Source organism: Saccostrea cucullata, unplaced genomic scaffold (genome assembly GCF_032062105.1).
Source record: "Saccostrea cucullata isolate Sc308-1 unplaced genomic scaffold, CSIRO_AGI_Scuc_v1 ctg6287, whole genome shotgun sequence".
Lineage (NCBI taxonomy): Eukaryota > Metazoa > Mollusca > Bivalvia > Ostreida > Ostreidae > Saccostrea > Saccostrea cuccullata.
Window position 1 is genome coordinate 16,215 of NW_026928863.1, and position 13,522 is coordinate 29,736.

General features: G+C 34.3%; 1 protein-coding gene across 1 annotated transcript; it reads left to right on the forward strand.

The window, feature by feature from the left end:
* The first annotated feature begins 785 nt into the window (after positions 1-785).
* Positions 786-11,997, forward strand: LOC134278950 (uncharacterized). Its single transcript, XM_062761258.1, has 5 exons — positions 786-1,331; positions 7,447-7,990; positions 8,996-9,254; positions 9,814-9,936; positions 11,068-11,997. Exons 1-5 carry the CDS (start codon positions 832-834, stop codon positions 11,253-11,255), a joined length of 1,614 nt encoding a protein of 537 aa, XP_062617242.1. The 5' UTR covers positions 786-831; the 3' UTR covers positions 11,256-11,997.
* Positions 11,998-13,522: the final 1,525 nt, after the last annotated feature.

The following is a 13,522-nucleotide window of genomic DNA, read 5'->3' on the forward strand; positions in this document are numbered from 1 at the left end:
ACTCCCGTGTTTAAGGTCAAGATCTAGTAAATTACTTTAGGCTAATTTTTTGGTGCTAGATCCATTATGACGTCATAATCAGTTTCAACTTTCTTTTTCCCGTACTTTACGGCTTTAGCAGACTTATGTAGAAAAATAGGGTGTTTTCATGACATTCAATTTGAAATCATATGAAAAGTAAACCGGATATCTATATTAAATTTGATATTGATTTAAAGAAGGGACCATGAACATACTAATAACCGTTTTCTGAGAGACTGTAGGCAATCTGGCTACATTTCTTTTGTCATATACGAAAAAAACTCCCAAGTTCATGACTGGATTTCTTAATTTTTCATTGAAAAAAACAGTTTAAAATACAGTTTTTCATCTTGTTTCCGTACAAATTATGCCCCGAAACACCTTACTTGACCAAGCTAAAGTTGTAAAGCATCAATAAAGGAATTTATTTCTCGAGTTTGATAAATCTGTAGGCACCCTTCATTTACTAGATCTTGACCTTAAGGACTTAAATATTACTCCATCAAAGTTTGATTTTGGGGGGCAAATGTTGGTTAATACCGCATATAGTTCTTTTTGTGTGAAATGCGGGTGGATAGACTGACAGACGAATGCGTTTAAATGTCCCCTCGCTTTTGCAAAAGCGGGGGGAGAAGAATTGCATTTTAAACCGGTCCCGTTTTGTTCGAATCCCCATTCCCCAGTCTTAGCCATGACACTTTTTTGGACGAGTTAATGAATTTTGCAACCCGGAAGTGATGATTTTGTTTTAACATGGAGTGTCAGAACAGTGAAAGAGAATCGAAACCGCAGCAAACATAATCTGACAAAATGAAAGAGTCTTCAGGAATATTTGGATTGATCAGTTGTGTTTATTTGCTCCTTTGTTTTCTTGTTGTACACTCAGAAAGACATAAAGGGACGTGGTCGTCAGGGAATTTTCTCAAGTTTGTGTCAAAATTCGGTGTCCAGAAAACCGACTTGAAAAATGAAGACGCGACACAAGGATTCTTTTACGGAAATATAACAACGAATAGCAATTCATCAAACTCGTTAACACTAGTTGTTGTTGACAGTGAATACTTCTCTCATATTTTTGGAAATGTTATTTTAAAATTAAACAAACAACATAAAACCAACATTTGTAAATCTATGTTTAAAAAAATTGATGAAGTGGCATTTGATAAAGACTGCAAACCAAAAGGGACAGAAGACTACCTTCGAAGAGTTCCATGTCCTAAAAATAAACTTTGTCTTGATGAAGACACTCCATCAAATGTAGTTCCAAACTATCAATTTACATATAAAATAATGGATAAACAAATACCAAGGTATGTCATTTTTATACTTCTTTTGATTTTTTTTCTTGCAAAGAAAATTAGTAATATGTTTACAGTGTGACTGTTGGGGCGAGCGCAGTTGTACCATCAAAAACACTTGAAAAATTGATCAGCAACTTCAAACATCAAGCCGCACAAGACATCTCGACTCGCTGTGATGTCACACGACATCACGGAGCTCATCGGAGCTTACGGAGACAGCCTAGCATCTGTTTGAAACTAGGTACTGTCCCTATAGACCTAGTGCAAATTTGGTCGAAAGTTATTTTTTGTTTCTTTGAAAGATTTCTACAAACTGAAAGCCTTTAATGCTTTACGTTATTATTTATTGATGCAAAGGACATTCGGTAGTAAAGGAATTCTGGGAATGTTTCACACAAATATTTGCCTGACGTATGTACAGATTTCATTCTGAATTTCCTTCATTCTTACATGTTTGTCTATTGAGCTTGCTGCGCTCGCTATAAGTATTTTATATTATTTCTTTCACATGTGAGTACATAAAATTTAAAAAATATATTGTTTTCATTGTTTTGCTTCTTTTGCACTTTCTATGGTTCTTAATCACCTCTGCTTTGTGCTAGTTGACTTCGTAACACATAAGTATGATTCCTTCATTTCTTTCATTTATATGAAGAAAGAAATTTTTAACCTGGAAAAGAATATTTTTGAATGCATTTTGTTAAAAGTATGTTACCTAAGATGGATTATGAATAATAAAAATTGACCATTGGAATTGGTAGCATTTTTGTCAACAATCCATGTTCTCAGATGAACGATACAACACTAGGTATTTCGATACAATATTTTTACAAATATCCCAGAAAAATTACACAATTGATGAAAAAGTGTGATTGAATAGCAAAATGAGGCTATTTTGAATAACTATTAATAAAATTTAAATCAAGCTATTCAGTTAATCAAGAGATTGTGCTGGTGACCTAGAGAAAGTAAGAGCAACATAAACATGATAAATCTGGTTCTACATGAAGTTTGTTGAGAAAATTGATTAAGACATACCGGTACACAATTATAAGTACTTTATGGTGAAATCTTTTAAAGAAAACATGAACTTCAAAGCATTTTCAATAAATGTGTATTTGCACTGCATCATGCACAATTTATCATACATGATGTAACAGAGTCCAAATATTGTTTATTAGTGAGGTCAAGTAGGAAGAAACCTCACGTTTATTAGGATCTTGACATTGTAACATTATAGGCTAATAATGTTGTATCATATATATCATATATTATTGTCAGGCATGCATATGCTGAGGCATATACCTTCACCATGGACTATGTTCCTGCCTCTCTGACACAAACTGAAAAAAAATCTCCTAGAAGTGTAACTTCATCCAGTTATTTGTATTAGCAACAATGTATACCATTAAAACTAGTTGACAGTGTCACTTAGTAAGTTTTACAACTGTTGGTATTAAAGAAAGAAAAATGAAGGGCGTTCAGTCTTTGGTCAGATTTCCGTTTTACTCTATCAGACAATCTCCCATTTGAACCTTTCTACAAAAACCATTTATAATAGGCATTGGAATCACACCTATAAACACCCAATAAAACTCCTTCAAACAAATTTTAATGCTTTGGCAGAGATGTGCAAAATTTTCTCTTGTGGAATCAGGGTGTCATTTTTTTTAGGTATTGTAATAGATTTTGTATTCATATTCATGAGAACATGGTCCTGATGATTTTAAGAAAATTGCCAGGGAAGTTTAGCCATATTATGGCAAAGTGTGCCACATACAATCTAAAATGTTTTCATCTCAACAGGAAATGTTCACTGACCCACATGGCACAAACTCCTATTCTTTAATTTTACACCCACTTGAAATTTAAACTTTTGCAACCTTTCTTTCTTTTAAATTGTTGTCAAGATGGATGGTGATAAAGTACTAATTGATATACACAGCAGTATTTTTTCCACCTGTTGGTTTCTGCAGTCAGGCATAAAAATCCTTGCCTGGAGTTGCTGTCTTCTGGTTTTGACTATATGTTAATGAAAGTCTTAATGACGTAGGAAAGGTTGAGTTACATTTTTGATATTTATGAACCCATATTCAAACATTTTGGGACATGTATATAGATATTTGTCCATTTATTCATCTGTCTGTCTGTTTAAAGATTTTTTGCAAAAACTTTAACCTTGCCCATAACGTTTGAATGTTTGAAACTATGGCTTTCATATTTCACATATGTTTTCCTTAGGACAAGATTTTTCTGTGAGAAAAACACATTTGACCTCTTTAGCATTGATCTTTAAGTTGCACCTACTTTCCAAATTATACATTTGGCAACATCTTTTCAATGTTTTGACTAGGGCTTCTGTATTGTTCATGACATAAATTTTTTTGTGCTTCAATAAAAAGGCTTCTCCATTAATCCAGACTTCTTGACTGAAAAAAAATGTTGAATACCTTTATTATGTTCCCCAAACGAAGTTGGGGAACATATTGTTTTTACTCTGTTTCTTATTAGGGTCTTCCGTCTCCAACGGAAGACCCTTCTATTATTCTATTGTTTCTTTTTCACTTTTATTATTATTCTTCCTTTTTTTTTTCTTACAATTTTTGTGCAGAAGATTTCTCAGAGATGCGTGGACGGATTTCTTTGAAATTTTCAGAGATGATGTATCATGATCTGAACTTGATTCGTTTTTTTTTAATTTTTGAAAATCCACTTCCGGTCGGGAGTTATCGCCCTTTAATCGAATTTTAGTGACCATTTTGTCGACACAAAAACTCAAAAACGACAAAAGCTAGAATGTTGTCATTTTCAGGACTAATAGATGAAATGTCGTAGTTTTGCACCAAACTTTCAAATCTTCCGTCAGTGCTTCCGGTCGACACCGGAAGCGAATTTAAAAAACCGCAATTTTTCAACTTTTTTGTTTTCCAATATTTTTCTTCTATATCAGATCTCTTAATAGTGACTCTTTTGCGAATGCAAAATATGTAATTTGTTTTAGAATTAAAAAAGGTAATCTCGAGATTTTCGTATTTAAAAATTTGAAGCGGTATTTTCAATGGCTGAATGGTTAGTGCGTCGGATTGTCACGCGGGCGACCCGGGTTCGCTCCCCCGAATGTCCGAATTTTTTTTTATCACTTTTTCTGTTAGATTTTTCGTTTTTTACTTCAGAATCGGACGGAAGACCCCTCGTTGCTCGCAACGAGATCGTATCTAGTTATTATTATTTTTCTTCTTCTTCCTGGGTACTTTTTTGTCCGGGAATGATCTTGTAAACTGTTCATCCGATGTAGGTAAAACCTTTTTAGGGTTAGTAGACATGTTATCTAGATTTGTCTAGTCAAGGTCATTTTGCGCGCACGTGCTTGCAAGAGCGCGCACGTGCAACACAAGAAATGATCAATATAATTGATATAGACTTACTTTCTCAATTTTTGATGAAATGCGTTGAAACTCATATTGTAATGATATATTAGTAGCATAGACAAGATGACATGGTCAAAATAGCAAGATCTCACGCGCATGCACGTGCGCTTTGCTCTGATTGGCTGAAACTAAAGTCTCAATATCTTTCTTATTAATCCTTTGAAATTTTGAACAAAGTCATGTATCACGATATCTTACAACATGATATATAGCAATTATCATGAAAACACATGTATGCACGTGCACTGCAATCTGATTGGCTGAAATTTTAAATAGCTATAACTCCCTCAGTTTTCAACCAAACAAGATGGGATTTGGAACATAGATAAATATAATGGACTTCTACAAGAAGGTATGGTCACCATGCACATGCATACACGTGCGTGTACGTGTGCTGCAATCTAATTGGCTGAAACTTTAAACAGCTTTAACTCCCTTGGTTTTCAACCAAACAGGATTGGAGTTGGAGCATAGAGATATATAATGGACTTCTACAAGAAGGCATGATCACCATGCACATGCATGCATGCATGTGCGTGTACGTGCGCTGCAATCTGATTGGCTGAAAATTTAAACAGCTATAACTCCCTTGGATTTCAACCAAACGGGGTGAGATTTAGAACATAGATAGATGTAATGGACTTATACAAGAAGGTATGGTCACCATGCTCATGTATGCACTTGCGTGCACGTGAAATGGGTAAAATTAAAAATACACTTGAATGAGCGTTTTTTTTTTATTACTTTTGGATTAAATACTTTAATATTTAGCATATTAAAATCTATAGATTGTGTAGACAATATGATATGGTCATTACGCACATGCATTCACATGCGCGTGTGCAATGATAAAATTTGAATGATTATAGTACACTTTTGGGTAAATGTTGATAAAGTCTCGAATGCATAGAGTTTGTCTTATTTAATTACGCTTACAGGGAATATGACTATAAAAGGGAGTTGGGGAGCGTTTGGGGAACATCTGTAACGGTCCCCGTTACAATTAGCACTAGTTTTTTGTGACCTTTGTCAGAATGACTGACTGTGGGAAATGACACACCATCTAAGTTCTAACCATTACCTGCCTAGTGTCATTAAATGATTCTTGTGCATATTAATATGAAAATCATGGGCCCAACAATAAAATAGCATTTCTAATTCCCATGACCTTGATCTTATCCAAGTAAACTTGGTTAGATTCTTGACCAGCCCCATGACCTTGATCTTATCCTGATTTTTAAGATAGGAACTTGTGTGAAGTATATGAATTATAAATTCAGAAATTGAAAAATTAGAAATACTGTATACAGGGAAATTTTCGCCCCCGTTTTATTTTCGCCCCTTTCGCCCTACCCTCATTTGGGTGAATTTAAAACGGGGCGAATTCAAAGAATACAGTATAATTTCTTAAACAAAACTATCACTGGGCGAATTTAAAACGGACCAAAATTGTTTGCAAGAGTGAAAGGGCGAAAATAAGACGGGGCGAAAATAACCCAGTATACAGTATCTTTGTAGGTTTTCAACAAAATGACAGACATATAAAAACAAGATGTCATTGTTAGCTACAGTACTTCCTTCTTTATAATTGTTGAGTGTTAACTACATGTATCAAGTCAATAATAAACCCAATAACTGAAGAAGAGTCAGATGTGTCCCCCTCGTGATCCACAGTGATTCAACTGTTACATGCACACATGTTTCCAACCCTATTATTATTCTCCGGAGCACCATTTTATCACATTTTTAGGGAAAGTGATATTGAACAAAATGAACTTTAAGCTTCTGAGCAGAGTCACAGATGTACAAATCTACAATGAATGAAAGTGAAATGTTGGATTTCCTATCAATAAGTTTCCATTTGTACAAATCATCAATCAAAAATTAGTGACAAAATTATTCAATTAATGGAAACAAGCCATAAAAAGATGATCGTCATTGGTGAGTCAGATATCTTGATTTCTGAAGTGATCGATACTTAATATAAAAAGTTTGTGGAAGTTAAAGAAAAACTTAAATACTTGAAATGATTTTTGAATTATTTGAAAGAACTAATTATTTGAACTACCAGTACTTTTAAGTAGTTCTTTCAAAGATTTTTTTTTTAAAGAGACAGAAAAAAATCATAGAAACAGACATTAATAATTTAAAAATCATTTCAAGTATTTTAGCTTTTCTTCCAAGTCCACAAACATATATGGCTTTAATGAATGGGTTTGTCCATTTTTTTTTAAAGAAAAAAAAAAAGTCCATCCCCTAAAAACAATGTTTTTTTCACCACAAAGAATTACCGATATTTTCATTGGGCACCTTATAACTGCCCTGGTCTAAGATCAAATTACCAGGTACATGACTTACTGGGGTCTATTTTTTGTATCAGTGAAAAATCAGAAATAAAAGTATTTCAATGAGAGATAGCAGTTTCCTGTGATCAAACTTATTTCCAGAGGCAAAGCCAATAAGTGCATGCTAATTTAATGTTTTATTTGTAAGTATACTAGTGGTTGTTTGTATTAGTATGACATGAAATATGTCCAAAATTTACAATTCAATACTTAATTGTCACTGTAACTTTTGAAATTTTATGTCCTATTTACATGATGATGTAAGTTGTATGAGTATAATTAACTGCTAGTTTTTAGGTGTTTACAGAGAATATATGAAATAACAAAAAGTTGCTTGCATTGTATTTACAGGTTTTGGTACATGAGTATAGTTGCCTGCTACAGAAATACGACCAATAAAAACTGTTCCTGGGTCAGTTCTGATGATGACATCACAATAGATTATGACATCTGGTTGGTTAACGGTGACCCCATTTACAAGAAATGGAACCCAGTGGAACATCAGTTTTCGTTTGAGGAACACGATATTTTTGAAACCTTTTTGGGTTTCCTCGGTGTGTACATTATCATAGTGCCCTTCTGGTTCTATGTTTATTCCAAACAGAGGCATTCTCTCACAAAGTTTTTGCTGCTCATCACATGCACGGAAGCATTTGGAATATTTTGTAACTTTATTCATGTAGCCGTATTTGCCTCCAATGGAGTAGGGGTGTATTGGATTGCCGTTTTAGGTAATGCTATAGACACGGTGGCTCAGTGTTTGTTTATGCTGAGTCTGTTACTTCTTGCCAAGGGTTGGATGATCACCCAGCCCACCATTCGGGGGAAGAAGGTCGTCTTCTCTCTGTGGGGGATCTACACACTGCTCAACTGTGTCCTGTTCCTGTGGAACCTGGTAAGTCACAAAAATACAGTCCAACCTCCTTAACTGGAACTTGATGGGACTAAAAAAATTTTTTTTTGAGATATCAGAGGCCTTGAAATATGGAGGGTAAAATATATCCAGGAAAAGTGGTGGGGACTTCCACATAACATTAACATATCTGTGGTATTCAAAATAGGATTGTGATAATGAAGTTCAGCTGTATTTCAAACACCTTTGAACATGTTGAAAATGTATCCTTTTTTTGTTGATGGTTAATTGATTATGTTGAAGTGAGTTGGAAGTCTTCCAGTTACTTTTCTATAAGAATGTTTATCTCAATTAATATTTTGAATTCTCAGATACAAGTTTTTCCTGTGGTCCAATTGACCATGATTGAGTTTGAGTTTATTGTATATAGCACATTTACATTTCTTATCATGAATCACTTTAAATACGTGTACCACTTTTGAAGGAGTTGTGGAATCTTATCAAGGTAGTAGGTACTTGACAGGTAGAATTGCAAACCTATAAATATGGGAAGAGGAGAGTAGTATGACTGAACAAATACATGGAGATACTGGAGTTATCTGTGTTATGGATGTCACAGGGTTGTCCTGTTATCTCTTGTAGCATTCTGTCACGGAAAATACGATAAAGGTTACTCTCTGTCCCACTATCTGGATACTAGTACCCCTCTCACTGGCTGTTAAACATCTTTTTTAAACTGACCAATGCCAATTTTTTTTATTAGCTTTGGGGTACCCATCTCTTATCTGCTACTCCTCTTATACCACTGAATGAAATTTGATGAGACTTTCAGAGAATCTTTATTACATAATGCCATTATGCACCTCCTATTTTACTTTCTGATCCAACACATATTTTGGGTTTCCCATAGCAAAACATGGACACTGCCATTATATTCATATGGGAGGTGGGGGCATCATTGAGTGAGCTCATTGCTCTGTAGTTTCTAACAAGGTATATGTACCTGAATGAATTCATTGACATTTACATGTAAGTATCTATTTATAGTTTGAGGTGGATGTCATTTCTAACAAGGATGAGTGGCAGACCTGGCCGGGGTACCTGATCTGTGGATTCCGGATTGTTATTATGATCTGGTTTATCGTAGAACTAAGACACACCTTCCTGTCCAGCCGGTGTCCGGAGACTCGACTACAGTTCCTCCAGCAGTTCGGAGCCTACTTCTTAGTCTGGTTTATCTATCTTCCAGTTTTAGTGATCCTCAACACACAGTTCTCCGCTCTGTGGAAGAAAAAAATAATGCTTTGTAAGTGTACCATGGGTAAAAACTCTTCATCACGTTCATATGCCATAAATATGTTTTATTGAATAATTTTGATAATTGATAAGAGAGGAGACTACTGTAAACCAACTTTTATTCGCGACGACTTTATTTCGCGATTTACCGTGAGTAAACTAGTTCGCGACGTTTTTGGAACTGTTTTTAATAGAAAAAGAGACTTTAAGGACCCGTTCGTGGCGAGAAATATTCGCGATGACGAGGCTCTCGCGAACCTCGCGAAAATTTCTCGCACGCGAATAAAAGTTGGTTTACAGTATATATTGTTATTTTTTATGCATTGTTTTATTTGTGTTATTTTATTGTTAGAACTACTGATCTGCTAGCTGAAAATATTGAAGTTGGAATTCAAATGTACAGTTGAAAGGCAAAATGATACTAGTTCATGTAGTTTGCTGGTTGTGTATTTTAGGCAAAACAAATACAGCAGATCTTCCCTCCTTCCTGATTCTGTTTTACTTGTGTATTTTAGGTATAAAAATTCAGTTGAACTCTACTCCTAGCTAATTCTACATGTGTATTTTAGGTATAACAAATGGAGCAGACCTCCTCTCTTACTTAATTCTTCTTCACTTATTGTGGCCATCACGGTCCATTCTATACCTCCTCAAAGGAGAAGATCCGATACCATACGACCTTCTAATCACAGGTAAGCAGCGTTAGATCCGATACCATACGACCTTCTAATCACAGGTAAGCAGCGTTAGAGCCGATACCATACGACCTTCTAATCACAGGTAAGCAGCGTTAGATCCGATACCGTACGACCTTCTAATCACAGGTAAGCAGCGTTAGATCCGATACCGTACGACCTTCTAATCACAGGTAAGCAGCGTTAGATCTGATACCGTACAACCTTCTAATCACAGGTAAGCAGTGTTAGATCTGATACCGTACAACCTTCTAATCACAGGTAAGCAGTGTTAGATCCGATACCATACGACCTTCTAATCACAGGTAAGCAGTGTTAGATCCGATACCATACGACCTTCTAATCACAGGTAAGCAGCATTAGATGCGATACCATATGACCTTCTAATCACAGGTAAGCAGTGTTGTAAATCACGTCATGTACGCAGAGCAGATCCATTTGACATAATAGTCATATAGTGACTGTATACATTTAGTGATTAACATAATTTTCCTTTATTTTTCAACCAAAATAGCATAGATACATAAATCTAACAACCGACACGTGGCCTGTGACTAAATTCTGGCCTTGCACATGCATCAATATTTAATTAGAATAGCTTCAGATAGTGTTCACGCGGAGCTACATGTATTATGAAATAATTTAATGCCCAATGAAAATCATTTGCTAAAGTGTCAATCTATTTTTATCAAACCGTACACATTAGTAAATTGAAAGGAATACAATGTATTTTCAAAAATAGATTATGAAAATATAACAAATATTGCTTCTGATTAATCTCCAATTCTTTTTTAAGAAATGTTAATGCACTTGTCAGTAAAATTATTGCAAAGCTCTAGTACATGATTCTTTAGTTTTAATGACTAAAACCACTATTTATGTCTGGAAAACGTGAAATTTATGGAAATGTTGTTTATAATTCTACAAGTCTTAAATTGCCTTAGTATGTTGACATGAGATGAGCAAAGTCAGGTAGAACTCGACTGATCATTCTTAACTGGATGAACAACACAAAAATAATTATTATTGAGGGCTCTGCATCTTCAATGCTGTTCTTTATGAGAATTTTTTTTAAATTCTAGTACAAATATAATATTACTTGTCTTACCCTGGTGTTCTGTTTGACAGGTGTTTTAGATGAGGATCAAGATGATAAAACTATATTTAAAAGAAAAAAGAAAACTAAATTAAATGGTCAACTGAGAAGAGAGCCCAACCACAACACAATAAAGAATGGCTTCCATAAATCACCCAATTACACGGACGAGAAGCGGCTAGCCTTACTGCCTGAGGAAGAGGAAGAGGAGGAGTTATAACAACTGCAAAGGATGCTGGGTAAAAAAGGTTATAATAATCTCTGAGGAAGAAGTTAAAACTGCAGCAAAGGATGCTGGGTAAAAGAGGCTGTGCGAGCAAGGGAGTTATAACTGGAGCAGGAGACACTTGGAATACATCGAATAACTAAACATTAAACAGTGGGTGATTCAGAGAGGAAAAGTCTTTCATTTTGATTCATTAACTTATTTTAAGTCTGTCTCTACCATAACAGGCCATCTAGATTGTGGACTTGAGGTTAGGTGGGTTTTATTTACTTGTAGAGTATAATCAGCAAAGCTGACATTAGACCCGTGTCGGATGAAGTGTTTATAACAATTTACATGAAATATTTCCTTCTCTTGCTGTCCCTGAGTGTTTTTGTCATAAAGAAATTACTTTTTATTTTCATGTCAAAACTGCTCATATTTATAGATCTCACATTCCACTGTGAATCATAGTTGACTTTCGTCTTGTCTATTTTTTAGGAGGACATTATTTCACATATCAGATTTAAATTGAAAATTTTCCGTTATTGCATAATTGAAGAAAATCTCAGATTTTCATATATTTGTCACGTTTTAATTCTGAGAAGTATGTACATCTGTATAACTTTTAGATGGTTTAATATGCATTTGATCTATGAACTGAATTTATTTAAGCTGCTTAAACCAAATTAAAAGGATCTAGAAAGGATACTGGTTTTAGTTACACTGTCAAATAAATATACATGTACCCCGGTACATGTATATATATATATATATATATCTACTCTTTAGAATGAAGCCATCACACCTCTTTAAATTTTACACATGCAGGAAATTAGAATTTACAAAGAGCAATAAGCTTATTGTCAGTTATGAAAGCATTCCATTAACTTGTGTTAAGACTAGATCCTTAAAAAAATGCAATATGAATGCGAAGTTTTGCGCATCAATTTCGACGCCTTTTTGAATTTCTCAGCAAGTATACATTATATATTTTACATGCATTGTATTCTTCGTTGTCCATGCAGTGACATATCTATTATAGCAATGGATTAAAGTTTGATTGAAACAAGGTTCTTAAATCAGAGAAAAGGGTCTGTAATTTGAAATTTATATCTCAGTTGATCATGTGGTTAGTCTTGTTCATTAACTTCTTATTTTACAAGAGTTGTTGAAAATTACTACCTGCAGTTTGTATGTTAAAGATGTTTCTGTTTATTAGCTTGCATTGTGATTTTAATTTTGTGCCAAAAGTCAAATTTAGAGATACAATTACAGATGCATTATATAAGTAGTGGTATTACGTTGATACAGATAGATCCTAGTATTAACTTGTATTCATACAAAGAACAGTTGTTATGTTACCTGACAGCACCTGTCATTTAGGGAGTAGACTATACTGACATTGAATCTGATACGATGTGTCTCAAATTCATCAAGAACAAACAAGTTAGTCATCTTAGTTTATAATAACAGAGTAAGTTTAATCTTTTTTTTGTAAATATATGATTTTTTATGATTTTAACATTATTTACATAGGGAAAGTTGTAAACCTGATAAACAGCATGGCCATACAGACCTATATAAGTTGAGCAATGTAGGTCATGGGCCTTTGTTTAGCTTTAACATAAATTGAAATTTACAATTATATCTGTGAACAAAATAAATGTGAACAACTTATTTAATGTATGCATAATGCATATAGAATTGTGATATATTGTACATATTAATGTGCAATTTTTTGGTAATCATATTATAAAAATATTAACACATCTCTTTGCTTTATAATTTTGCCAAAGACATAAAACAAATTGAGTCAGTGATCAAGTGAACCCAGTTTTTGTGTAGCTTACCTTTTTTTTCATTAAAGGCTTTGAAGGCCTTGGTAGACAATTTTGAGATCTTTTATAATATACTTTGTAATTGAGAGAGTAGAAATTTACCAGAAATGTCATAGAGCTAATTATAACCAGCATGAACAATAATTACAAAATACTGCCACTTCATTTCTATTTTTTTCATAATGGGTGAAGTACTGGTTTATGGTCAGTAATGAACAAAATTCCATCTGATTTTTTTCATTTTTAGCTCTACTGGTCAGAGACCAGAAGAGCTTATGCGACAGTAATGTGTCCGTCGTCCGTCCGTCCGTCTGTCTGTCTGTCTGTCTGTCCGTCTGTAAACAATTTTTCAAAAACGCTACTCCTCCTACAGTTTTTGTCTGATTTCAATATAACTTGGCACACAAGTAGACTACACTAAGATACATAATTCTGTGTATC